This window comes from Triturus cristatus, chromosome 4_1 (assembly GCF_964204655.1).
Source record: "Triturus cristatus chromosome 4_1, aTriCri1.1, whole genome shotgun sequence".
NCBI lineage: Eukaryota > Metazoa > Chordata > Amphibia > Caudata > Salamandridae > Triturus > Triturus cristatus.
In genome coordinates, this window is record NC_140585.1 from 986,109,138 (window position 1) to 986,134,259 (window position 25,122).

A 25,122-nucleotide genomic window follows, 5' to 3' on the forward strand; every position below is an offset into this window, starting at 1 on the left:
GCAAAGTTCTTAGGCTGGGCATGGTCTATCAGATCCCAAATAATCTCAGTTAGGTAGCGGGCATGTTATGTGCATATGTACTGATTCTCAAATGCCCCTAAATCCTTGATTGATGTTTATTGACTTTCATAGTCCATCTGCTTTAGTTAACAGTGGTTTATAAGAATAGCGTGGCATGGTAAAAGTTTGAGACTAATGAATTCTGTTTTGTGCAATAAATAGTAAAAAAATATAATGTATTCAACTATTATCAATTTAGTTTTTATTCCTAAAATGTTTTAACTGTTTTATATATTTTAGTGCAAATAGATTGTAATGTGCTATTAATTAATGGGCATGTGTCTTCTCAAGTTTTGTACATCTGCTTTGATGATTAATATTGTCGAATAAAGCTAATATGACGACTACATCTAAGGCACCCCTTGAGAAGGCCCTGGACAGCCCAGGGGCAGGGTGCAATGTATTTAAAAATTAGGGCATGCATTCTTAAGTTTTACATGTTCTGGTAGTGAAAAACTCCTAAAGTCATTTTCCACTATTGGAAGGCCTACGTCTCCCATGGGATAACATTGGGGTAACCTTATTACATTTCATAAGTGTCATTTCCAAATGAATTAGTTTATTGTACAGTTAATAAAAACCTTAACAGACATACAAATTAAAAGCATTCTGCATGCAAAGTTAAAACGTCCCATAAGAACAAGCATGTCTGAGCTCAGAATAAAGATTAACCTGAGCCAATGTTAAAATAGGAAAACAGGAATTGCAGCAGATTTGATTACTAAAAGGCATTGTGCAAGATGGCAAATAGCAGCATATACAATACCAGGCCCATTTGAGGCACAAAAAAGATTACTTTAACCCATTATTGAAATGAAAGCACAGGTTTGGCAGCATATTTGATTACTAAGAATCAATGTATAAGCTTGCAATAGCAACATAGGCAGTGACAAGCCCGTTTAAAGCACTCAGTGCAGCCATGTGCAATGACATTTTGAAGAGTAGCATCTGTATCAAAACATTTTGCAAGCACAAACCAGCAGAATCAAGTTTCACAGGTGTTAGATTTTGAAGAAAAAGAAAGGGTGCAGTGTGCAAGACAAAATAGAAAGGGTGCTCAAACTGCAGTACTGGACATAGGAGTGTCAGCAGCACGGTTAGGATTAGCAGAATCCAGTTTGGCCACAGCTATCTGCAGAAACTTAAAAGTTTTAACATTTAAAAGGGAGTCCAGAGGGTTCAGACTGGCTATTACTGCCTGTCAGCAGGTGCGAACTCCTAAACGAATGAAGTCTGTACGGAGAAGGAGTTTCCTTTGCTGCAGCAAAAAAGGAGCAGTGCATAGGACATTAATTAAGGTTTCTTTTCCATGACCACAAAGACGGCATCTTATATCATTGGGATCTGAGTGACACCATGCCGGAAGGACAGCTCGCAAGTTTCACTCACCCAATCTTAGGGCCACTAACTTTGCCTTAATCTACAGGTGATATGTGCAGGAAATGTCATTCTGCTACATACTGGAGGAATAGGAGTTGGTTACTGACGTGCGTGGGAGCGCTTGCTCAGTGCAGCCATATCCTCCAGTTTGGAGAGTTTATTTGCTGTGAATGCTGTTTTTTAAAGACCTGATGGGAGAGATTCTTGCCCCAGGCCTCGGTAATTGAAAATTATTTTAGTTTGTCTTCAAGGTGGTCCCTGTAGGAGGAGGTTGGACCGGTGACCTCCAGTTCATGCTAGATTAAGCTGTGCATGTAGTGTTGCGGTGTGGGCCTGAGCCTGTGGCAGAAGTCTAAAAAACAGCTGCCTCTAGCCCAGTGCTGTTTTATGAAGCTGAACTCAAATTCTTTCCAGAAGGGGACAGGTAGCCAGTTTATGTTTGATATCTTTGGAATTGAGATGAAAAATACTTACTTTTGGTGGTCGGATTCAAAATTAGAATTTTGAAAATGCTACTTTAAGAAAGTTGAATCAACAATTACAGTGTCTAGGCACCAAATACTATATACTAGTTCAAACTTAAAGAACCAAACATTTCATTTTTGATGGCCCTTGTGATTTATTTCACTTTCCTTCTGAGTTACTATCAAAGCTTATGGAACATTTCTCGCATGTCCTTTTGCCGGGCAACCTTTTTTTTATAATTCATATATACATTTTACAATCCATTCTGACATCAAAACTAATATAACCACATATAGGTGCCGATTCCGATCCTGTAAAACCCGGGTACAAATGGTCGTACGGAGAGTTTTCTACATACGACTCGTACCCGGGAATTCCACCGTACAAACCAGCAAGTACAATTCGTACAGAAATACCATTTCCGCACGAATCGTCAAAAACACCGTACGGCTAAAAAATACATACAATTCCGATCCTGGACAGCACGTACGCGACGTCCGCACGGAGTCAGGCAGCGTTTTACCGACCAGCAAGTACGATTCGTACCCACAGCACTCCGCACGGCAATATTTTTACGGGAGCCAAAAAGTGCCGGAAAAGCTAAGTACGCCGCGATGCACGAGGAAAAGGGGGCCCGGTACGCACCATACCACCAGCGCATATGTACGCACCGTACCCCCGTACGGTGCGTACATACACACTGGGGGTACGGTGCGTACATACACGCGGCGGGTACGGTGCGTACATACGCGCTGGGGGTACGGTGCATACATAGGCACGGGGGTACAGTGCGTACATACGCGCGGGGGGTACGGTGCGTGCATACATGCGGGGGGTATGGTGCATACATACGCGAGGGTACGGTGCATACATACGCGAGGGGGTACGGTGCGTACATACGCGCTGGGGGTATGGTGCGTAGATACGCACGGGGGTACAGTGCGTACATACACACGGGGGGTACGGTGCGTACATACGCGTGGGGGGTACGGTGCGTACATACGCGCTGGTGGTACGGTGCATACATACGCACGGGGGGGACGGTGCGTACATACGCGCGGGGGGTACGGTGCGTACATACGCAACGCACAGGGGGTGTATGCCTGTACGACTCGTACCCCTGGGGACTCAGCTTTTACGGCTGTTATTGGCTCCCGTAAAAAAAGAGCCGTACGGAGTGACGTAGGGACGAATTGTACTTGCTAGGCCGTAAAACGCTGCTTACATACGTACGGACGTCGTGTACAGGCTGTTCCGGATCAGAATCGTAGTTTTTTTTTACCCGTACGGTCTTTTGTACGATTCGTACGGAAATAGGCTTTCTGTACGAATCGTACTTCCTAGGTTGTACGGACAGTTTACCGGGTACGAGTCGTACGGAGAAAACGCTCCGTACGATGATTCATACGGCCTTTTTCCAGGATTGGAATCGGCCCCTAAATGTTTGGTTCTCTAAGTTTGAACTAGTATATAGTATTTGGCGCCTAGACACTGTAATTGTTTATATAATTTTAAAAGGGGCTTAGTCTAGTTTGCACCAATGGGCCCAACCTCCCCATTTTGTTTTTCAGACTTTTAGAAAGTTGGCATTTTCCTGCCTTAGCTATTTGGTGCCGGCAGTCTGTCTTTGGATCACATGACTGGATGTAGTTGACAGTTGGTATTTGTGTAGTCCACCTAGACAGCCACACATAATAGGGAGCTTACGTGTGCCTGAATGGGTCATCACTGGAAAGATAGGAGGGAGGAGCTGGATCCAGCCTCACTAACACTTGAATCGGCTGTGTCCTGCCTCCACACAAAGAACTGCAGTTTCTGTAGTTAGTCTGGAGCCGCGCCAAGGAAGGCAGGGCACCTGTGCACTTCAAAGGCCTGCCTGTAGAAGCTTCTCCACACTTCAAAAGCCATACCTGGGTTTAAATACTAGACCACAGATGCCAACTCTTCAGTACACTTGTGGACCTGTGGATAAACTGCCAGAAAAGGCTGACTGCTACCGAAAGGAGTGCCACTCTGCTGCACTGCTCCTCTGAAGGACTGCTGTCATCTTGCCTGGGTAAGAAGGACTGGACCTGCATCTCTTGAACCCAGAACCTCAGAGTGACTCTATGGGCTAGCTGGCTGGCACCATGATCTGAAACCTCAGGCACACAAGAGGCTTTCAACAACCTTGCACCTGCACCTAGACTGTGCCATATGTGAGTCTACCCTGCCAAGTGGTGCCACCGAAGTCTTGGATCCTTAGAAGTGTGCTTATGGTGCTCTGCCAGCCTTTGTGGATCCAGGGGAACTGACACATCTCGTCTGCTGCACGGTGCAACCCCGAGCAGAATCGACTCATCTCTGCTGTTGCATAGTTTGGACCCACCGCAAAGACTTGCATCACCTCGGCAGCCCTCAACGTCTTCGCATCTGCTGCTGCATGATGCATCCTTGTTGATGGCAGCCTCAATGACGACACCGGACTCCAAATCGCTGCTTCACAGCTCCTCGGAACTGACGAAGCACCCCGTTGACGAGAGACTTCGCATTGCAGACCTCATCAACTGGAGACGTGACGACAATGCAGGCCCATGCATCGCAGCACTCACCACATCTCAGAACTGACATATCAGATCGGTTGCCCAATGCATCTTCGACACGGATCTTCGCAACGCTCTGCAAACCAGGATTTAAGGTACTTTGATCAGCCGGGCTAACTGGGTCCCTGTTACCAGCCCTCAATCCATTGCAGTCAGCCTGAACCTGTGACTTGTCCCGGTCCGGTGCGATCAGGTATCCAGAGTTGGTGCTTTGTGCTTTTTGGCGATATTTCACAAAATCTCTAAAATAGCATAGCTTGAGTTCTACTGATTGGATTTTTGTAGTTTTTATCATGTTTTATTTATTAGAGAAAAATATAATTATATTATAGAAAAATAATAAAATAATTTCTAACTTGGTGTCGGATACTTTTTTGTGTGGTGTTTTCACTTTTTATTTTTTAAAACGTTGTACAAATACTTTACACATTGCCCTAAGTTGCCGAGCTACCAGATGGTTGAGCACAGATTTATTTATGGTTGGCTTGTGCCTCATCCTGACCAGGATTGTGGTTGCTGCTTGACCAGGGCTCACTCCCCAGTCAACCAACAACCCAATTTCTTACAAATATGTAAAGGTTCTTTGCTTTGCAATAGAGCATTTGCTGTTTGGTGTGCAGAAAATGTTATATAGGTCTGATGTTGAAACACATTAAAAATAGTTCTAAATCCCATCTGGAAAGAAGTGTAACTTATGGGTGAGTCATTTATGCATGGCTTAAACACCCAAATTAGACACTTCTAGTTTTTTGACTACTTGTAGTTTGCAAGAGAATTGCAGTGGATTTGTCAGGGAAATCTTATGCAGCTCTCACGAACATCCATTTTATGGTGTCTTCACAAACATATTTAAGTGCACTTCCTCAAGTCTTAGCATGTGTAAGTTACAAGAAGCAAGACACAAAATCAGCTAAAACATAGATGTTTAGAATTATTTAATGAATCTCAGCCACTGGTAATAACTCTGGGCTACAATCCAAGTCAATGCAATCCAATCAATTTTCTAAACTCATTTGTGCCATGACATATAGCGACCAACCATATGCAAATCTGCCTTGGCCATGCTCTAAAAAGTAAAGACCAGCTGGAATTGCTATGCCATGTCCCTTCTCATTACAAATACAAGCAACATTGGACTGATTTTGGTCTTAGTGGTCTTCATCAGTGGAGTGCAGCATGAGTCTCATGGCACACCCAGCACTGTGTCGAACATCTGGAATTTCTTCTCTGATTATGGAAATTCACTGTGACACCACCAAAAGTGGCGGTTGAAAATTGAATTAAAAACTGCTTGGTATTCACTGTGGGCAGCAATCGATTGTTTTTAGCTTCTGTATTCTAAGAGAGACATTGATGACCAACCAGATGAAAATCAGTCTTGGTCTAATTCAAATACACCTGTTTATATCAAACTGCTAGACCATGTCCCTTATGAGTGGCAATATAATCAACAAAAGAATAGTTTCAGTCTTATTAGACTTCATCAGCGAGGATGTAGCTTGAGACCAACAGCACAGCTAGCTGGGACACACATCTGGGTATGCCACTTTTGGTTACAAATACTCACATAAACAAGATTAAAAGTGATGGTTGAATGTTTGAATTAATGTTAACCATTGGTACATTGGTACTCTGTCTGGGCCGATCATTTTTTAGATTGTCTGAGCCATGGTAGACAGGGTGTGCCATGTGCAAATCAGTCTGGACATCATCCCAGTATGACCCCAACTGAAAGGCCATGCCCCTTCTGAATTGGATTGCAAGCAGTTTCAGACCAGGTTAAGCCTTATGAGCCCCATCAACGAGGTGCAGTTTAAGTCCCATGGTACAGAAGGCTTGGGGGGCAATGACTGCATATATCCCTTCTACTCACATAGATAAAAATGATGGGTGGAACGGCTGAATTAATATCGGCCACTATTAATCACCCAGACAATTATTTATATCTCATCTGTGGAATAGCAGTAAGGGACCAACAGTGTTTAAATTGCTCTTGGGGCTGCTCCAAAATGGACTTCTAGCTAAAATGTTAGGTCTTTTCCCATCTCAGTGAAAATACAAACAATACCAGGCTGGTTTCAGCCTTCTTGGGCCTCATCAGTGAGGGTCAGCTTTTGTTCTGTGCCACAAAAAGCTTGGAACCCACATTTGGGCATAGGTCTCCCACTTACGTGTTGCAATTAGACAGAAAAATCTGATTTGGGTGGAATGCTTGAATGAATTTCACCCATTGGTAACCAATCTGGTTTGCATTACAATACATCGTTTTCAGCGCGTACACCCCATGATAGACAGGGAGCAAATGAATGCAAATAAGTCTTGGCCTCTCTGCAAAAGAGAAAGCCAAACAAGAACTCATAGGAAAGGCATTACAATCAGTATCAGACTAGTTTCAGCATTATTTTGCCTCTTCAGTTAGTTGCTCCTCAAGTCCTTTGACACTCCAGTCTCTGGGCCCCACATCTGGGCATACTCTTTCTACTTTGGAAGTCTCATTTGGAGAGTGCTAAAAGAGCTTGGTCTCGATTAATCTCAGCCACTGTTAACCACAATGCAGTCCATCATCAGATCAGTTTAGCCTTATTCAATTCAATTCAATAATCTTTATTTCGGTTTAATTTAAACCATAAAAAATACATAATAAAAATCCATACACATTGATTAATAAAAACACAGTTTAAACAGAACAAAGCATTCCACAGGTACCGCTTTAGACAATGTGCAAATGCTAAAACGATCACAATTTAGATACAAAGGGCCCGAATCACAGAACTAACTTAAGACAAAATCCTAAACTTACTACTCATGGTTTTCACAGAATGTACTTACGACTGTCCTAAGTTTACATACGCACTCGGGCTGGAATTTCCGCACTCGGGCTGGAATTTCCGCCCCTGGAGTGTAAGTTCCGCACCCGGAGCAGAATTTCCACCATCGGGCCGGAATCTCCGCATCCAGGCCGGAATTTCGCTCTGGGTGTGGAGCTTACACTCCGAATGCAGAGCTTACACTCCGGGTGCGGAAATTCCAGCCCGAGTGCGGACGTAAACTTAGGACAGTCGTAAGTGCATTCTGTGAATACCATGAGTAGTAAGTTTAGGATTTTGTCTTAAGTTAGTTCTGTGAATCGGGCCCAAAATGTTTAAAAGGAAAAAACTGGCAATCTGTCTGACAGCTTAAAAATGATAAAAATGCTAAGCTTAGTTTAGTATATCTGAAGTGCTTGAGGAGAATATAAAGTCCAGGTGGGGTTGAGAAGAACCGAAGGCTGTAGGAGAATATATATACATATATAAGTGCAACTTTCCCAGATAGGTCTGATCAATAACAAAAGTGCTAGTATTTTAAAGTGCTGGTGGGATATTCTATCCAAGACATAGTATGCCTAATAGTACATTCTACCTGGTCTCTCAACAATTTCAAAAATGCAAATGCAGAATTAATTAACAGCAAAATTCAAGATTACACGTGTTTCAGACTACTAAAATTTCAAACCTTTTTTCCCTCTTATTATACCTACAACAAACACATATCTGCTGACACTAAAAACGATTTTCTGAGAAGTGTCAGTTTTCAATATTCTTTCTGCCTCAACACAAGACCTAGTGCCCAGGTTTCGACAGGTGGGTTTAATCAATTTTTTCCTGGGCATTTTATGGGCAGGGCAAAGAATAGTAAGTGACTGTAATTTTCTTGTGTATCGAGTTGGCATAATGCACAGCACTCCGTATTACTCTCATCTACTTTTGGGCCCCACTTTGATGTGTTCAAGTTGGTTTGCAGAACGCCATAACGAAATTTCATATGTAGGGATTTTACCAACTGGGGCTGCACTTAATCCAGAAATTTCTCAAAGGCCGGGGTCGGTTTCATAAGAAGGAACTGGGCCATTAGTCTACCAGTGACTGGGCTGTGAGACACATTGTTTTGAATATACGCCCAAAAGGTAGATTTCAGTATTTTCTTAGAAGCTAATGTCAATAGGGTGGGTTCTTCCCAAAAGTGCTTCAGCCCAAGTTTGCAAAACCAAGAGTAAACATGCTTAATCCACTGAAGGCTAGTACCTTGGTCAAGCCTTAGGATTTCTTCTAGCCCTTCTTTATAGTGGGCTAGTTCGGATGTTGACCACAGTCGCACCCAGAACAATAATGGTCTTAATATGGCTTTGTGATCAATACGTTTAGTATTTAAATCCCTAACAATAGGAATTACAGGTGTGCACACAGGAAGACGTAACAACTTCCTAAAAAAATTATTTTCTTTTACCGCAAAGGTATTCCTACATGAAGGCCCCCATAGTTCCGCCCCATAAAGGGATTGTGCCCTATATTTATATAACTGGAGTGCGGAGGATACTGCCTTAGTAATACTGTTCTTGTGTTTTTTTAGTATTGGTAGAGAATTTTGAAGCAAAATGGTCTTACTTTTCAGCAATTGCGGTTGCCAGGTCATTTTGATGTCAAGTGTTATGCCTAGATAATTAAAGTTCTGCACATATTCTAGCTTCTGATTTTGGACAGTTATATTGTTCTTAAATGATTTATGTGGGTTAACTGCCATATATTTTGTTTTGCTAGAATTTATTTCTAGGCCCTTAGAATCGCAATAAACACCAAAAGAATCTAATAAGCATTGCAAGCCCTTTGGGGTTTGGTATATTAAAATAGTGTCGTCCGGAAATAAAAGAGCTGGTACTGGCACCCCACCTAGCTTTGGCGAGTCATGCACACAGCCCGGTAAATATTCTGGGACATCATTTACGCATAGTGAGAATAGGGTGGGCGCCAGCACACAACCCTGCCTTACGCCTCTTTTTACCGGGATTGCCTCAGTAAATTCACCCATTGGACCCCATCTAACTTTTGCGTAGTTGTCGTCATCCAATCTAGTTATTTGCACGAGGAGTTCCCCTGGTACCACTTTTTCTTTTAGGGAATTCCAAAGCAAATTTCTGGGGATGAAATCAAAGGCGGCTTTCAGATCAATAAAGGCGATGTACAGGTGGTCTTTTTTAAAATTGTTTATTTCCAACTCATACAGAGAAATCTGAAGACCTGGTCAATTGTGCTGGTTCTAGCTCTAAATCCAGCCTGGTATTGTGATAAAATATGATTCTTCTCAATCCAGTCATTTAATTTTGATAAAATCTGCTTAGTATACATTTTTTGTAAAATATCTATTAAGCATATAGGCCGGTAATTTGCAGGGTCTTGGCGGTCACCTTTTATAAAAATAGTAATAATTTTGGCCCCTTTCAATGACTGGATCTGGTACGGCCGCAGCCACTGACTTACAGACAAAGGTAATGTATGGTCCCCAAACCGTTTTATCGTGCCTCAGCAGGTCACCTGGTATTTTATCTGGTCCTGGGGCTTTCCCTGGTTTTACTGCATCAATAGCTGCCAAGGTATCCTCCAAACTAAAAGACAGTGAAGCTGCGACAGGGATTGTTATGTGGCCTAGCAGGTTATGGGTTGTGTCAATTGCAGACTTTGAATGCAGTTGCGAAATGTGATTGACCCAGGTGCTAGCCTCTAGAAAGAGGTCCTTATTGCCACTTTATTACCTTTAGCTATCAATCGCCATAAGCTAGCATGATCCTTGGTCTTGGCTGCACTAATCAATTCTGTCCAAACACTATCATCCCAGTTCTTCTTGATTTGCACTAAAAGTCTTTTATACTTGGACCTTTTTTCTCCTAGTGTCTCAACGTCGTTTGATTTGGCTGCCAAAAGGAGCTCACTTTTGGCGTAGCAACACTCCTTGTTGTACCAAGGATTAGCTGAATTGCTGGTATCTGTCCCCCCCCTCATTTCCTTTGGGGATCCTACTCAAAATAGGTTTCAGGTTGTCTACTAATGTATGGTGTATAGATAGTATTGGGAACGCTGCAGCAGGCAGATCAATATACGGAGAGATAACATCTGAAAAGGTGTCATAAATCCATGTCATAACCTCTGTTATCCCCACTATTGATGGCCATTTTAAGGCTCTACGGTTATTACTTACTATGGGTTCAATTAAAATTGGATTAGACTCCCTTTTGATGCAAATTGTGGGTTGAAAGAGGGGGACCTGCTAGAGTGGGACAGAGAGGATAATGGTCGCTATCAGCTCTAGTTTCAACTACTAAATCGTGTACATTTGGCCAGAGCCTTATTCAGCCTCATCAGTGAGGTGCAGCGTGAGTCTTATGACAGAGAAGCTCGGGCCCATGTATGAACATTTCCCTTCTTCTGAGAGATACGAACTTAGCACAAAATGTAATGGGTGGGATGTTTGAATTAAACTCATAATCACTCGTGCTGCATTTCATGCCATCGTTTTTATGCTCATATGTGCCAGGACAAACAAAGACCCAACATATAGATCAGCCTTCACACTGCCTCAATAGAGATAGTCCAAACAAAACTGCATGGACATGTCCCCTCTAAATGGGAATACTAGCAACAACAGTCCAGTTTCTGCCTGATTTACCTAAGGGTGATCCCTGTCTGAATTGACATAGTGGGCAAAAAAGCAATGGACTGGAAGGCAGCTCGTTGTACCTAGCAGTGCTGAGATTAATTCAAGCATTGGCCAAGCAAATGATCCATGTTTGTAACAGATTTGTAATGAAAAATAGTTTAAACTTAAAAGAAAACCAATGTCTAACGTTACATTTAAAAGATTCGTTAATCCTAAATATAAAACTTATGGGATGCTGAGCATGCAAAATTGGAGGAAGAAAAACAGGTTCAAATCAACTTTTTAGATAAATATCTGTGACCGTCACTTGGTAAATCTGCAAATCATAAGTGGCAAATGTGTAAATTTAAGGTGTTTGTTGTAATTATGAATGAGCATAACTTGTCGTCAGTGTGAATTATGTTTGTTTATTATACCTGTTTTTGGATATTGTGCCATATATGCACAGAATATATGAAAAGTGCATCCTGACATGGGTTCTTTACCAATTTTAGGCAGCCCGATATGTGTAGTCCAGAAAAAGATCTTTGTCTAGCTCTCATATTTAGGGCAGATATACTAACATTTTCTGCACGGTTTGCGACACAAAAGTGATTCAAACTAGAACAAAATGATTATTTTAAATTTACTTTGCAGCGCAAAACATGTTTTACACTGGAAAGTTGTCTGGAAGTAATGCAAAGCATCACTTTGCGCAGCTTTGCATTCCTCGCGTCAAGGGAAGCATTACGTAGATGGTACATAGGAGTTCCTATGCAACCACCAATGTGTTTTGATGCGAATCCCTATCTACTAACAATAGTAGCGAGGGTTTTGCACCCAAAAAGAATGCATCTTTCAGTCAGGAGTCAAAAAGAAGAAAAGTTTTTATCAGGGCCAGCTTTAGCACTGTTTGCGCCCTGTGCGACAATCATTTTTGGCACCTCCCTCCCCCATGACCTCTTCTTTGGATTCCCTCATGAACACGAGACAAAAGTGCTCCTCATCTCTCCATAGACGCTCTCTCACAGGCATTTACCCCAGCTCTGGAACAAGCTACCGGAGAGTCTACATGGGGAAGCTAGGCTACTGTCTTTTAGAAACTTAAAACGATCCTGTTCTCTGAGTCATTTGGATAATTCCGCTACTCTCTGTGCGACCAGTAACTAGTTAAGGAATTCCAGAGTTCTGGGTCAATAGCACTTTGAGACCATTGATGATTTGGCGCTTTACAAATGTAAATTAACAATAACAATATAATTTGTTTTAAACCACTGGGAAAGTCAGACTTTACTAATAGAAATATATAGCTACCGAAACAAACCCTTTTCAGCAACGTTAGGAATAGATAATGAAAGACTGTGGGGGAAAAACAGAACTCCTTACCTATTTTATGCAGTTTGCATGGAGGTCTCGTTGACAGTCCGTAACAGTCACTGGCCTATAATAGGGTTGCATCTTATGAAATGCAGTGACAAATGAATATTTGTGCAAAAGCAGTAATCCACTCAGCTATCCACATAAATACAGATCTGTGATCTGCATGGCAAGACTTCTTTGCAGCAGGCATATTAACCCTCTGTGCTACTTTATGGCAAGTAGAAACTGCCATTAGACAAAACTCTGATCTCCTAGTAGGAACATTAATCACAAGAGTTATCTTGACATTTGTAATACTGTCTGAAAACTGGACGCACAAGGACTCTACCGCAGGTGTTTTCCAATCATAAGTTATTGCTAAACACAGCACCCCCTCTGAGGTCAGTGTCCCCCTCCCCAGGTCAGCGCACAGTGAGGCCGCACCAGTTGCACTTCCCTAAAGCCGATCCTGCTTTTTATTTCTCCTCATTTGTCTGTCTTTGCGTGTGTGCTGCACTGAACAGCACACATCCAAAGTAGGAAACGTTTTACATTTTGTGTAGGCATAGTACTTTGCCCAGACACCTTTTTACTATGGCACAAAGGTGTGTGCGTGGTGGTAGACAGTGCGGGCCCAATTCACAAGGGTAAGCGTAGACGTTTGGTCTAAACTTAGACCAAATGTCTAAGTTTATGACTTTGGGAATTCACAAAGGGCATTTATGAGTACTTTCTTTATGTCCGCCGAGTGCAGACATAAAGAAAGTACTCGTAAATGCCTTTTGTGGATTCTTAAAGTTGTAAACTTAGACTTTTGGTCTAAGTTTAGACCCAACATATAAGTGTACCTTTGTGATTTGGGCCCAGTCTGATTATTTGCCAGTGCTAGGAAGAGTGACAAAAGAACAATTGATGGACAGAATGCAGAACAATGTCATATATTCACCCCAGTACAGAGATCTGGGCCTAATCCATCGTGTTTTTGCTCCCCGTGCAATTCCAGTGTGAACCCAGCCATATGCAAACCAGTCTTGACCCTGCTCCCACTGAGAACAGTCCAGCCTCAACTGCTAGGCCCGATCCTCCTTTTTTTGCTGGACTGGAAAAAAGCATCTTGGGATTTCGCCTCTCATCAGTCAGGCTAGCTTCACTCGTCTGGGCATACCCGTCCCACTCGGGGTGACAAATCCAAAACGTTGGACATGGATCCCTTGCTCACTTTGCCACTGGATTCAAGCTAGCCTTGCTGATGAGGTGTGTTACCCCGAAAACAGTCCCAGGATGCTTGTTTTCGGTCCAGGGAAGACCTGGCTCGGCAGTTTGGGCTGGACTGTTCCCATGAGGCACAGGGTGAAGACTGATTTGCATATGGCTGGGTCTCAACTGAGGTGGCAAAGTGAGCTAAAGAACAATGATGGATTCAACGTAGATCTGTGACTGGGGCAGAGTGCCTGAAAAGTTTCAGTGCTCCGTCCATCGTCTCCTGGTGTTTGCTTAGTGCTAGGAAAATAGCAGGACAGTGCCATATATTATAAGATATGGTGCTGTCCTACCCTATCTCTCCCACACAGCTCAGCAACTTTGGGCCCTGTACTGCATGACAGCTTTGTAAATCCAGGCATAAGTGTAAACATTCCGAATTCAGACCCAGAGAAATCCTAGCTAGACGAAGGCTACTGTAGTAAGAAATGTTTTCCGGGAAATGGTATAATTAAATGGAAACCAAATTGCATGAGTTATACAAGAGACAAATTAACAACATTCCTCTTTATTTTATTTACAGAACAATACCATTTTTGAGAAACAGAACATGTGCAAATCAAACAAGTACTATGTATCACCAGCAATTGAAAGCACAAAGGAAAAGACAGCTTTAGGACCGGGCGCAGACCTCATTTACTCCATTAATGATACACCACCATGGTACCTCTGCATTCTACTGGGATTTCAGGTTGGTTTTCTCCTGTTTACATTAACACATTCTCGGCTTTTCTGTTTACATTTTTGTTCTCTTAATTGTAATATTTTTCTTGACAACCACATTCCAGAGTATATCAAGATTTAGGCTCTGATTTAGATGCTTGTTTTCCATCGGAGTGGCGGATGTCATACCCTCTGACACCCTGGCTGGTCTGCTGCCCACCAATCTATCAGATTACCACAAACCTTGCGGTGATCTCTGTGCCTTCACAGGAGTACAGTCATGGCAGCTCCAGTGAAGGCACTGAAACTTTGGAGCATGGTCACCATCTTTTAAGTAGCCAAGCCCTAAAATTATCTTTTTTTCACTGGCAAACTCCTAAAGTGGAAGATAGATTGTTTCTTTAGAAGAAAAAGTTCGCCCGCCATCCTAATAGGCCCCTAAGTTCTCCAACGGTAGAGCCAACCAGGCCTCAGACAACTGACGATTCACCCAACACATAATTGAGGGGGCAGATCAAATGTTTGGCATACAGGGTACTCAGTCACGTTTACAACTGAGTACCCTGTCTGCCAAATTCTAAATCAGCCTTAAGATTTTTGAATCGCTATCTTTCTGTGAATTATTTTTGTGCGGAGTACAAAATGTGTTTCACTTTGTGAATTACCTTGTAGCTACTTGAATCAAATCATTTTTGGCATTGTCTCCAAGCAATTAATTTGTGCAAAATGGAGTAAACTTACAACTCACAACATATTTAATGTTGGGCAAAATACATCAAATTTACTTTTTTATAAATGTTATATTTTCATACCCAATATTCCATTATGCTGCAGTTGTGATATAACTTTTGTACATTTGGTGTCAGCTTTGAGAATATTGGGAAGCCCATCTACACTGCCAGGTGTTTCTGCGGTCTGAGGGGGACTCCTACTACCTGTCCCAGCCTCCAACGCGGCAGGCACCGCATACATCCATTTCTAGCACCCGGAGGCGCTTTAAGAAGCAGCGCAGGCTTCCGCAGCGCGGGCAGCCCATCTAAACTGCCCGGTGTTTCTGCGGCCTGAGGGGGACTCCAACTACCTGTCCCAGCCTCCAACGCGGCTGGCGCCGCATACGTCCATTTCTAGCACCCGCAGGCGCTTGAAGAAGTAGAGCGGGCTCCCGCAGTGCAGGCTCCTGCAGCACGAGACGCGCGGGGGCGTACCCGGGCAAAGCCCGGGCCAAGGGCGGGCCTGTCTGCGCCCGTCATCACCAGGAAGAGGCAGGGCAGGGCCACCCCCCTCCTGGTTGCCATCTTTGTCTCCATGGTTGTAGGATCTGGACCTTTGGACTATCATATGGACCCAAGGTACTGTGTTTATTATTGAGGCCTGTAGTCGTGATTGCTTCCAGGAACTGCTCTCCTCTAATTTCGCTCAATGTAAAAGTTACCTACTACTGTCCTGTGGGGAAGGTTTTAAGGGGTTCTCAGCTTGGCAGTCCTTCTTAATGTCACCTTCTGTTATACTAGTAGCATAATTAACATTGCTTTGGGTCATTAGGACAGATGGGTAAAAGGAAAGATCATGAGAGGGCCCCAGGCCATGACATAGAAGAAAAAATTGCTTGGCTCCATTTGTCACGAAACTATGGATCGTATGGATTCGATCCTATCAGAGTGCCAGGAGATAGCAGATCCCACACTAAACTCATCTTCCGATGTAGGAAATTTGGCTAGCTCCGTCACATGTAGAGAGCTCGCTGTTGAACCTTGAGCTGGGTCTCCTGGCTTATCCTTGCCCCTTACCACCCAAACTTCAATATTCAAACCAAACTCGGTTAAGACAATCCCACGTATGTTTAAAACCAATCTGAAAGGAAAGAAATAGGACTTGGTTAAGGATAAGGGGAAGGAGCTTGATTCAACCGTGAAGAAGTGCCAAGAGGACATATGTGGGCCGTCCTCTCTCCCTTATGTTGTCCAGGTTGAGTGTCATAATAGGTTTGATGCTTTAACAACTGAGGAAGGTGGGGTAAGAGAGCCTAATCCCAGTGAGGTCAGAAGTGGTCATTCCAATGAATTAGTTGTATTAAGGACCTTGATTGAGTCACTGTAGGAAGAGATGGTTGCGCTTAGAAGGGAGGTTGGGATTCATACACAGAGGAATACCTGTGGGGATGGAAACGAAGCTCTTTATGGATCCGCTAAAAATCCTAGTTTAATATCACCCCTAGTTAAAGATAGTGGCTCGATGCAATCCCAGCGCAGGCCGGCTGAAACACAGTCTAGAGCCCCTCTGTTAAAAACTTTTCATCAACCTCAAGAACATGTTGAGACACCTTTTTCTAGCCCTGGGGACCGAAGAGTAATAAAACATACATAAAAGGGAGTAAGCGTCGGGCGTCAAGATCTGGGCACCCGGATAGAGGGGAGGTGATCCTGGATGAAGGATATACAGATAGGCCAAGCTATGAAGCCACTCATGGGACAGGGATAATAAGGGATGGTGTGTACAGAAGGCTAGAGGGTAGAAGCAGCTCTGACACAGCCTACCTTACAAATGTTCCAAAACTTTCTAACAGGGTCTATGAAGACTCTGATTCTCTAAAAAAACTAAGGTTATACATTGGTTCAGGTCAGCCCGTCATTGTCGCTCAATTATAAGGGATGACATTAGACATGCTGGCAGATTAAACATTCCGGGAGCGGAAAAAGACATCATTTTAGTAAGATTTTTTGATGAAGCCGTGGTATATGGTCTCTTGGCTATTGATTCTCGTACCTTTCCCCCCGCTAACACTACTATCCAGATCAGGTAAAAATACCCACAAGAAGAAGGAGTGACTATGTACAGATCCCCCAGGGCAGAACAAAGCACTGGCCGAGATTGGGCTAAAAGTAGTCACCGATGACTGAAACATGAGGGTGGTTTGTTACCTGATCCCAGCCCGGTCCTTCTTTTACCCCTAACCAACTCACTGAACCTTGTCCCATGTCTGGAGCTACAACTGAAATGTATGACAACTCTCAGAATATGCACTCTACTGTAACATGGCCCTCTCATATGAAGAACCTTAAGATTCTAGTAGGAAATGTGGCTGGGATCTCCAAACTACTAGCGGATCCTGAATGGTCCACCTTTATAGACACTTTTGACATAATTCTGATGCAGGAAACTTGGAGTATATCTACTCCCCATAGATCTGGCTTCTCAACCTTTGCCAATGATGCCACTAGCAAAAAACGGGGCCGTCCGGCTGGAGTATTGGTGGTTTGGGTAAAGAATGCTGTAGGGAACAAAATCAAGCGCCTCCATGTGGACTCCCAGGATATTTTGGCATTCGAGCTGTTCCTACCTAGTGGTTGGAAGGGGACATTTTTTAATGTTTACAACAGGGTGGACTTGGCTGGGGAAGAAACACTGACCCTTTGTACATTGGATGATGGCTTAACCAAAAACTTGGATAACACCCCAGCAATAGTTGCTGGTGATTTCAATTGTACTTTCGAGCCCTTAGCTGTAGTCGACCCAGACTTGACAGAAGATTGGGACAGGGATTGGTCTATTCCTCCATTAAGGTCAAATGAACGAAGAGAGGAGGTCAGTTGTTTGCACTAAAACTCCAGCATGACCTTCGAGCAACAAATGGAAGAACTAGATCAGACCCTAACGGTGCCCATACTTTCAACAGACCTAATCACACGAGTCAAATAGATTATTGTTTAATCTCCTCCAACCTATGGCCTGTACTAGATGATATGATTGTGGTAAACAGACACAATAGCGGTCATAACCCACTTGTACTTTCACTAAGTATCTCAGGTATTGCACAGCCAACCTTAAATGGACATTGTGACCTGGGAGTGCTCTCATCTTCAAATAATCAGCGACCAGTCAAGAGGAGCTGGGTGGAGAAGCACCCGGAGGCGCTGGATCTTGTCAAAAACCACAAATTTAATAGAGTCCCTAACTAAAATCCCTAGTAAAGATGCTGTTAAGAGTGTAAATCTATGCCACACACACCTTTTCAAAGAGCCAAGGGAACTGCTTAGCCGGCCTGCCAAAACTAGGGGAAGTGTTGTCCATTGCACCGGTACAAGTCTAAAAGTACATGGTTTAATCAGGACTGCAGTAGGTCAAAGAGGGAGTTTATCAGTGCTATAAAGCGTAAGGTTCACCATGAAATTGTGACTGCCAGAGCCAAGTACAGGCGGGCCATTGACAGTGCCAAAAAGGAGTGGGAGAGCTCACTATGGCTAGCTTTACACACAGCATTAATTGGTAAAGATCAAAGGTCCTTCTGGAGAGAGGCAACTCATTGGCTCAAGGGAGAAAAACCAGAGTTTGAATACAACATACAGCCCGATGAATGGACAGCCTACTTTGGGTCTCTCTATGCCAATGAGAGTGACGGTAGTGTTGAGATGGGAGAGTCGCCAGAGGAGGGGTTGAGTGGGGATTTTGAGCCCCTGATCTTTTCCATAGTAGAAACCCATGTGGCAATCTCTTCATGTGAACCAGCGCGTGCCCCAGGTCCACACAGAATCCCCAATGATCTATATAAAGAAGACATGCCTTTGGGGGCGGTACATAAATATGTTATCTAACCTGATTCTGTCTGGAGCTCCTATTTCACAATCGTGGCAGGTCACGGAAATTGTGCCCATTTACAAGAAAGGAGATAAAACTAAGCCATCAAACTATAGGCCGATAAGCCTAATAGATTCTCTCCAAAAGATCTTTTGTAAACAAGTCCTGGGGAGGCTCCATGACTGGATGATGGAATCCTATATTTTAAATGACTTTCAGGCAGGATTCCATTCTAAAGTTAGCACCCTAGATCATGTGTTCCGCTTCCTCTGCATTTATTGGAAGGAAGTGGAACTTAAAGGGGGCAAATTATACGTGGCATTTGTTGACTTGCACACAGCTTTTGACTCTGTGCCCCGGGCAAAGCTGTGGAGAGTACTGAGAGAATTGGACATACCGTCAAACCTCTTAGACATCCTAATCAGACTACACGCCGCAAACACAGCCCAGGCCAGGTGGGGCCCAAGAAATGAGGTAACAGAAACAATTCCTGTAAATTATGGAGTGAGGCAGGGATGTGTGCTGGCGCCCACCCTTTTAACTGTTTTTATAAATGGGGTTATTGATTTTCTGGATAGGGATGGCTGAGATGCCCCGAAAATAAATGATAGAAGAGTGCCCGCTTTGTTATTTGCGGATGATACCCTTTTAATTTCTAAATCCCCCCAGGGTCTACAAAAACTTTTAAATGATTTTATACAGTTTTGTAACGACAGGGGGATGTTCTTAAACGAGGGCTAAACCAAATATATGATTTCTAACAAACGAGGGTCAAAATTCTCCAGTAGATCTATTCGTGCAGGTAGCACCCTACTTGAACAAGTTGACGTTTTTGATCACATAGGAAGACGTGTATCCCCATCAGCAAACTGGGATGCACAAAAGGAGAAGGCTAAGCTACATCAGGTATTCCAATGTAATCATATTAGCAAAATACACAGGAAAAATATTGTCACGGCAGATTGCTCTTGCACTTGAAATATACTACTCTAAGGTTTTGGAGGTCCTAATGTATGGTATAGAGTTGTGGAGGACAGGAAACATATCGTCTTTAATAGCTGTGGAAAATCATTTTCTTATATCTCTGGTTGAACTCCCCACTAGCACCCCTCTGAAACCTTTGTATATGGATCTGGCACATAAACAATTGAAACATAAGGCAATGTACAGATTGATAATGTTCTGATTTAGGCTAAGGACTGTAGAAGAGCTGGAGACCTACAGAGAGACTCTGTTAGATCTCCTGAGATTTCCCAAAGCATCATACTACTGGGCCGAGTATACTTTGCTCCTCATCAATTCTATCTCTAGTGGATGCCCAGTTCCGGAATCTTGGAAGGGTGCGGAGGTAGTTCCAATTTTTAAGAAGGGAGCCAGAGAGGACCCTGCCAACTATAGACCAATCAGCTTGATATATGCAATGCAGAAAATAGTTGGCAAGAAATACCAGCCGATGCCCCGGCCCTGGCAGGAAACAAGGTACCAACTCTCCTGTGTGTGATCGACACATTGCTGATCTCTAAAACTCTAGCTGGCCTGCAAAAACGACTGAACAGATTCCAGCTATTTTGTAACTCTCGGAGGCTGGTCATAAACACATCTAAGACAAAATTTATGACATTCAATCCCCATAAACCGTTCAGAAATAACATCACCCTAGACGGGACACGCTTAGAGAGAGTCAGCACTTTGAACTATCTTGGGATACGACTCTCGGAAAAAATGCAGTGGAGACCCCACCTCCATAAAATGCTCCTGATTCACAAATGCACCGTCGGGGCACTGAGCAAAGAACATCGCTCTTCATTAAGTAGACCGGTTGCCCCGGCACTTGTTGTTTATGGCGCAAAGACAGTCAGCTCGGCTCTTTATGGAGCCGAGCTCTGGGATTTCGATAATGTAGAAGAGATCAGCAGGTCAGAACATAAGTTCTTCTGTGACCTGATCATGTTACCCCGGGGTGTACCTCTAATCCCCTTGATACATGACTTGGGCAGGCGCTCTTTTGGCGACTTGGCTAAACTTCGCCCGTTGCTTATTTGGGCTCACCTAAAGCGTACCCAAGAACTCTCGAACTATGCAAAAGCATTTGCAGAAGTAAAGAACTTAGACACCAACTTGGGGTCAAATGGATTTCCAATGGTAGGCTTTAATGATAACTCTTGGTCTCAAGGAATCCTGGGACACCCAAAACCCCCCAAAAGAAAGGCGGAGCTCAAACGCATCTATTGGGACTGGATAGATGCCAGGGATCTCAATAATCCAAATATGGATACCTTGTACCATACTTGGATATAATCCAGATCCCAAGAGACAGAGCACTTTATACCCAATTTAGATTTGGCTCACTCCCAGTCCACAAATTTACCGCGAAGTGGCGCCCTCCATATCAGACTACTGAAGAATGCCCTTGCTGTGGGGCATGGAGAGAGAGTGTTGCTCATCTTATGTTTGCTTGCCCAGGGTATGCAAATGCGAGGTCTAGATGGCTTGAGCCAATCTGCAAGCAACCAGGCACTCTCTTTCATCGCGTTGCCCTGCGAATACTAAAATCCGATGTGAGAACCCTCTTTGCTTGCGGAGTCGCTAAGTTTCTAGGTTGTGCCTGGATTATCAGGCATAGAGCCATATGAAGGGCGACCTAATCTAACCTCACAAGTTCTATGAGCAATACAGCTGAGCCTAAGATGAGGACCAATGCAAAGTGAATTTCCTGCTATTCACGGCCATTTGCACATAGTACAACAAATATTCTCATTTTTAAGTAAGGTTTTATCGCTTTTTATCCAAAACGAAATATGTTAGTCATGATGAAATGTTTTTATATTTTGACTCTTTTTATTTCATGTATTGTTATGTTTTAAAATACAAGTTTTAACTGAATAGACTGTATTTTTTTCCTCTTATACATTGAAGGATTGTCTGATACTTGCTATGGAAATAAAGCTATGTGACTTGACAAGTTCAGGCCGACCGCAATGGAGAGTGCGGTAACTGCAGGGAGCCACTTAGGTCTGCTGAACACAGTACCTTAAATCCTAGCGGGCGGTCTGCGTGTTGTTGCTTTTCAAGACTTTGCATTGTCCACCGTCAGTTCAGATAAAGCTGTGCGGCGGGTCTTTGCGTCTGTTCTGGCGAGCTGTGCCACATAGCTTTGCCGTGCTTCAATTCGCTTTGAATCACTGCCAATGAAGCTGGCAGATGGGCAGTGAGTCTTTGTGGGGCATAGCGTCAGTTCCGATGAGGCTAGCAGCTGTTTGTATAGCATTTAGTTATAGCTTTTTCTCATATTAAATAACTGTTTTTCATGCCTGCTGTACACATTGCAGGTCCCATGTTAAAATGAGCTGAGGGTGAATTGATTCCCTGATCTGGGTCAGAGACTAGCCATTTTGCAAAGGAGTACAAACTTTATGTCTTCTTCTGGGATGTAATTTTACTTTTCTGACTTGATCCCTGCAGCTGGTTGCCCCAAACAAAACAAACTGCACAGCAAGATATAGGGGCTATCTTCTGTTGCTATCAGCTGAGTAACAATGGTGAAAGGCAATAGTTGCAGCTCGACCACCTTATTAACCCCTATCCCCATTGCCTAAACTTTTTCTATGGGACTTCTGGCAGCAGGAAAAGATCGAGCCATGACGCTTCCTCCTTGACAGGAAGTAGCTGCCGAGCACCATGCTTACGAACCTTGGCAGCCGTGGAAGCAGCAAAGGGCCCTCTTCTAGGTAGGTCCTAAACACTTTATCTGTCTTGCCAGCTTCAGGCAATTACATGAAATCATGAATAAAAAATTAGATACTTAATACACACATATAAGGGCTCAGGGTCAGATCTTAGCCATCAGCCATTAACTCTATTGTGCAGTCAGAGACAGCATTGTGTCAGGGTACATCTGGCTAAAAGAAAGTGCACTTCAGTGCCAGGGCTGATATGTCTGTACTTTACTTTGCAAAAGCCTTTTTCTTTCCATTTCTTATCTATTATTTTTTTAATCATGCCTGCGTTTTAAACTATGTCTTTAGGTTGCAGTATTTCAAAGCCAATAATACATTTTCTTATTGCCAATAACCATTATCTATATCTGTTCTAATACACTTGCCTGTTCTTAAGCCCCAGGACTCGACTATTAAAATTTATATAAAATGGTTAACTTTTTTTTATAATTAAAACTTCTATTTCCAAATATAGCCGCCATGCTTAGGTAGCATTTGTAGCATATGCTAGCAATAAAAAAAAAAAGAGACTAAGGGCATCATTAGGATTGCGGGCGGACTTTGTCCGCCACAATCCTGACGTAAAAAGGGACCGCCTGCCATAAGTGCGGTGGTCCCGTGGGGGTGATTAGGATGCGCCCGCCTGACTGGCGGGCGCATCCTGTATTTTTAACATTGCGGCGGGTTGTGCTTTCAGCATCACCCGCCAGAATGCCAAAAATGCATGTTGTGAATTTGCATGCACAACGTGGCAGGCACCGTGCGGTGCCTGCCGCATTGTGCATGTAAATGCAGGGGGGGTACCATAGGTACCCCCCATGTGCACCCCCAATGCCTCAACTTCATCAGGGCTGCAACGGGCCCCCAAATGTGATTCCCGCATGCCTTTCCGTGGCGCAAACGCTGCCACGGAAAGGCTGCTCCCCGCCTGCATACAAATATGGATGGCGGTGTCTAGCAGACACCGCCAACATATTAAACCCTTTTCCGCCCGGTCGACTCGTCGACCGGGCAAAAAAGCGGCAGATGGTCTTCCCATCTGCCGCAGTTCCCCCCGCCATACTGATATGACGGAGGAGAAATGGGAGGTGGGTGGGGGATTATGTCGGGCGGATCGCCACCGCCATGCGGGTGGTGACGATCCGCCCGTCATACTAATGGACCCCTAGCTTGCCAATGATAGACCTATTGGTTTTTACCAATGCTTGTTAACTCTGGCATGCCTGTGTCTGTTGAAAAAATACCCCAGATAGGTTTATGGGCACAGAAACTGCAGCTTGTGGTTTTATATCATCAGCTCTTTTGCTATGCAATAGTAGCTGGCAATGTGTTGGTTTACATATTTTGAGCAGAAGCAGTGCTGTAGCTAAGGGGGGGCGATCTGCCCCATGCGGCACTGTTTTGGGGGCGGCGGTGAGAGCAAGGTAAGTTTTTCTTTTTTTAAATTTTTAGTCTCCCTCGTCGTCGTCTGCCACCTCCACCCCCACTCGTCGTCATCTGTCGCCTCCACCCGCTCTTACCGGCACTGGACTTCACTGGGCGGCAAACTCAGGGATCATTCTGGGCGGCAAAAGCTCTACCTATGCCACTGAGCAGAAGTGAATTTGCTTTTAAATAATATTCAGATCAGACTGTGATTGGATTGACACTCACAGGTTAAGAGTAGCTCTCAAACAGAACAAGGTAACAAATTAGCCTGCCTAGCACTGCCTGTTCCTCGGTGAGTTAAAAAATATAATCATATTTGTTTAATATATTAACATTGTGTCCATTTCATTTTAAATTAAGTGCAACAGTAGCAGTTTTTTTGCATATCTGAGTATTCATTTTTATTCTATGCTAAAATGTACAGCTGGAGAAGAGAATGTGAGGGATGTCATTGGTAATTTAAAAGCAGAATTTACTGAAATACTTCATTTTTAGTCATGTCTTATTGACCTCATAGACGTCAGTTATGTAAAGCCTGGGTAGCAGCTGTTACCCTTGATAAGCCTTATGGCACTCATTTCACAACCTTTCTGCACTGGTTGCTCAAAGTCAGTAGAATAGCAGGAGGAAGATAAAGCAGCTCATCCAAAGGTAAGACTAAAAGTCACCGTTGTGACGTCAAAAGAGAAAGATCAAATAGTGGATGATCTTACTTGTTCTACTCCCGAAATTCAAGTGACTGGTTGTTCATAATCGACACTTTGGGGCCTATTAAGATGGCGGGCCGACACCGCAACGGAGCACGGGACCGACCGCCCAAGTTGCGGCGGTCCCGCTAGGCAAATTAGGATGCGCCCGCCACACTGGTGGGCGCATCATCGACTTCCACATTGCGCGGGTGGTGCTGCTAGCAGTACCCGCCGCAATGTTGAAGCCCATGCTGTGCATTGCCATGGACAATGTGACAGCCATGTGCATGTCAATGATGGGGGATACCATGGGTACCCCCAGTGCAGCTACCCACACCCCCACCCCCTGGGGGCCTGCGATGGGCCCCGGTTGTGATTTCCCGCATGCCTTTCCATGGCGGAGTCTCCGCCATGAAAAGGCATGCATCCTGATATTGATGGCGGTGCCTGCAAGAGGCGGACAGTCTTTCCGTCCACCACAGTGTCTCCCGCCATTCTAAT

General features: G+C 43.8%; 1 protein-coding gene across 1 annotated transcript in view; it reads left to right on the forward strand.

The window, feature by feature from the left end:
* LOC146855952 (solute carrier family 23 member 1-like) overlaps positions 1-25,122 on the forward strand; it is a 1,135,305-nt gene that overhangs the window by 587,492 nt on the left and 522,691 nt on the right. Inside the window, exon 6 of the mRNA XM_085653904.1 lies at positions 14,077-14,244. Within this exon, the coding sequence (XP_085510030.1) occupies positions 14,077-14,244 (168 nt within the window). The remainder of the gene's footprint in view (positions 1-14,076; positions 14,245-25,122) is intronic.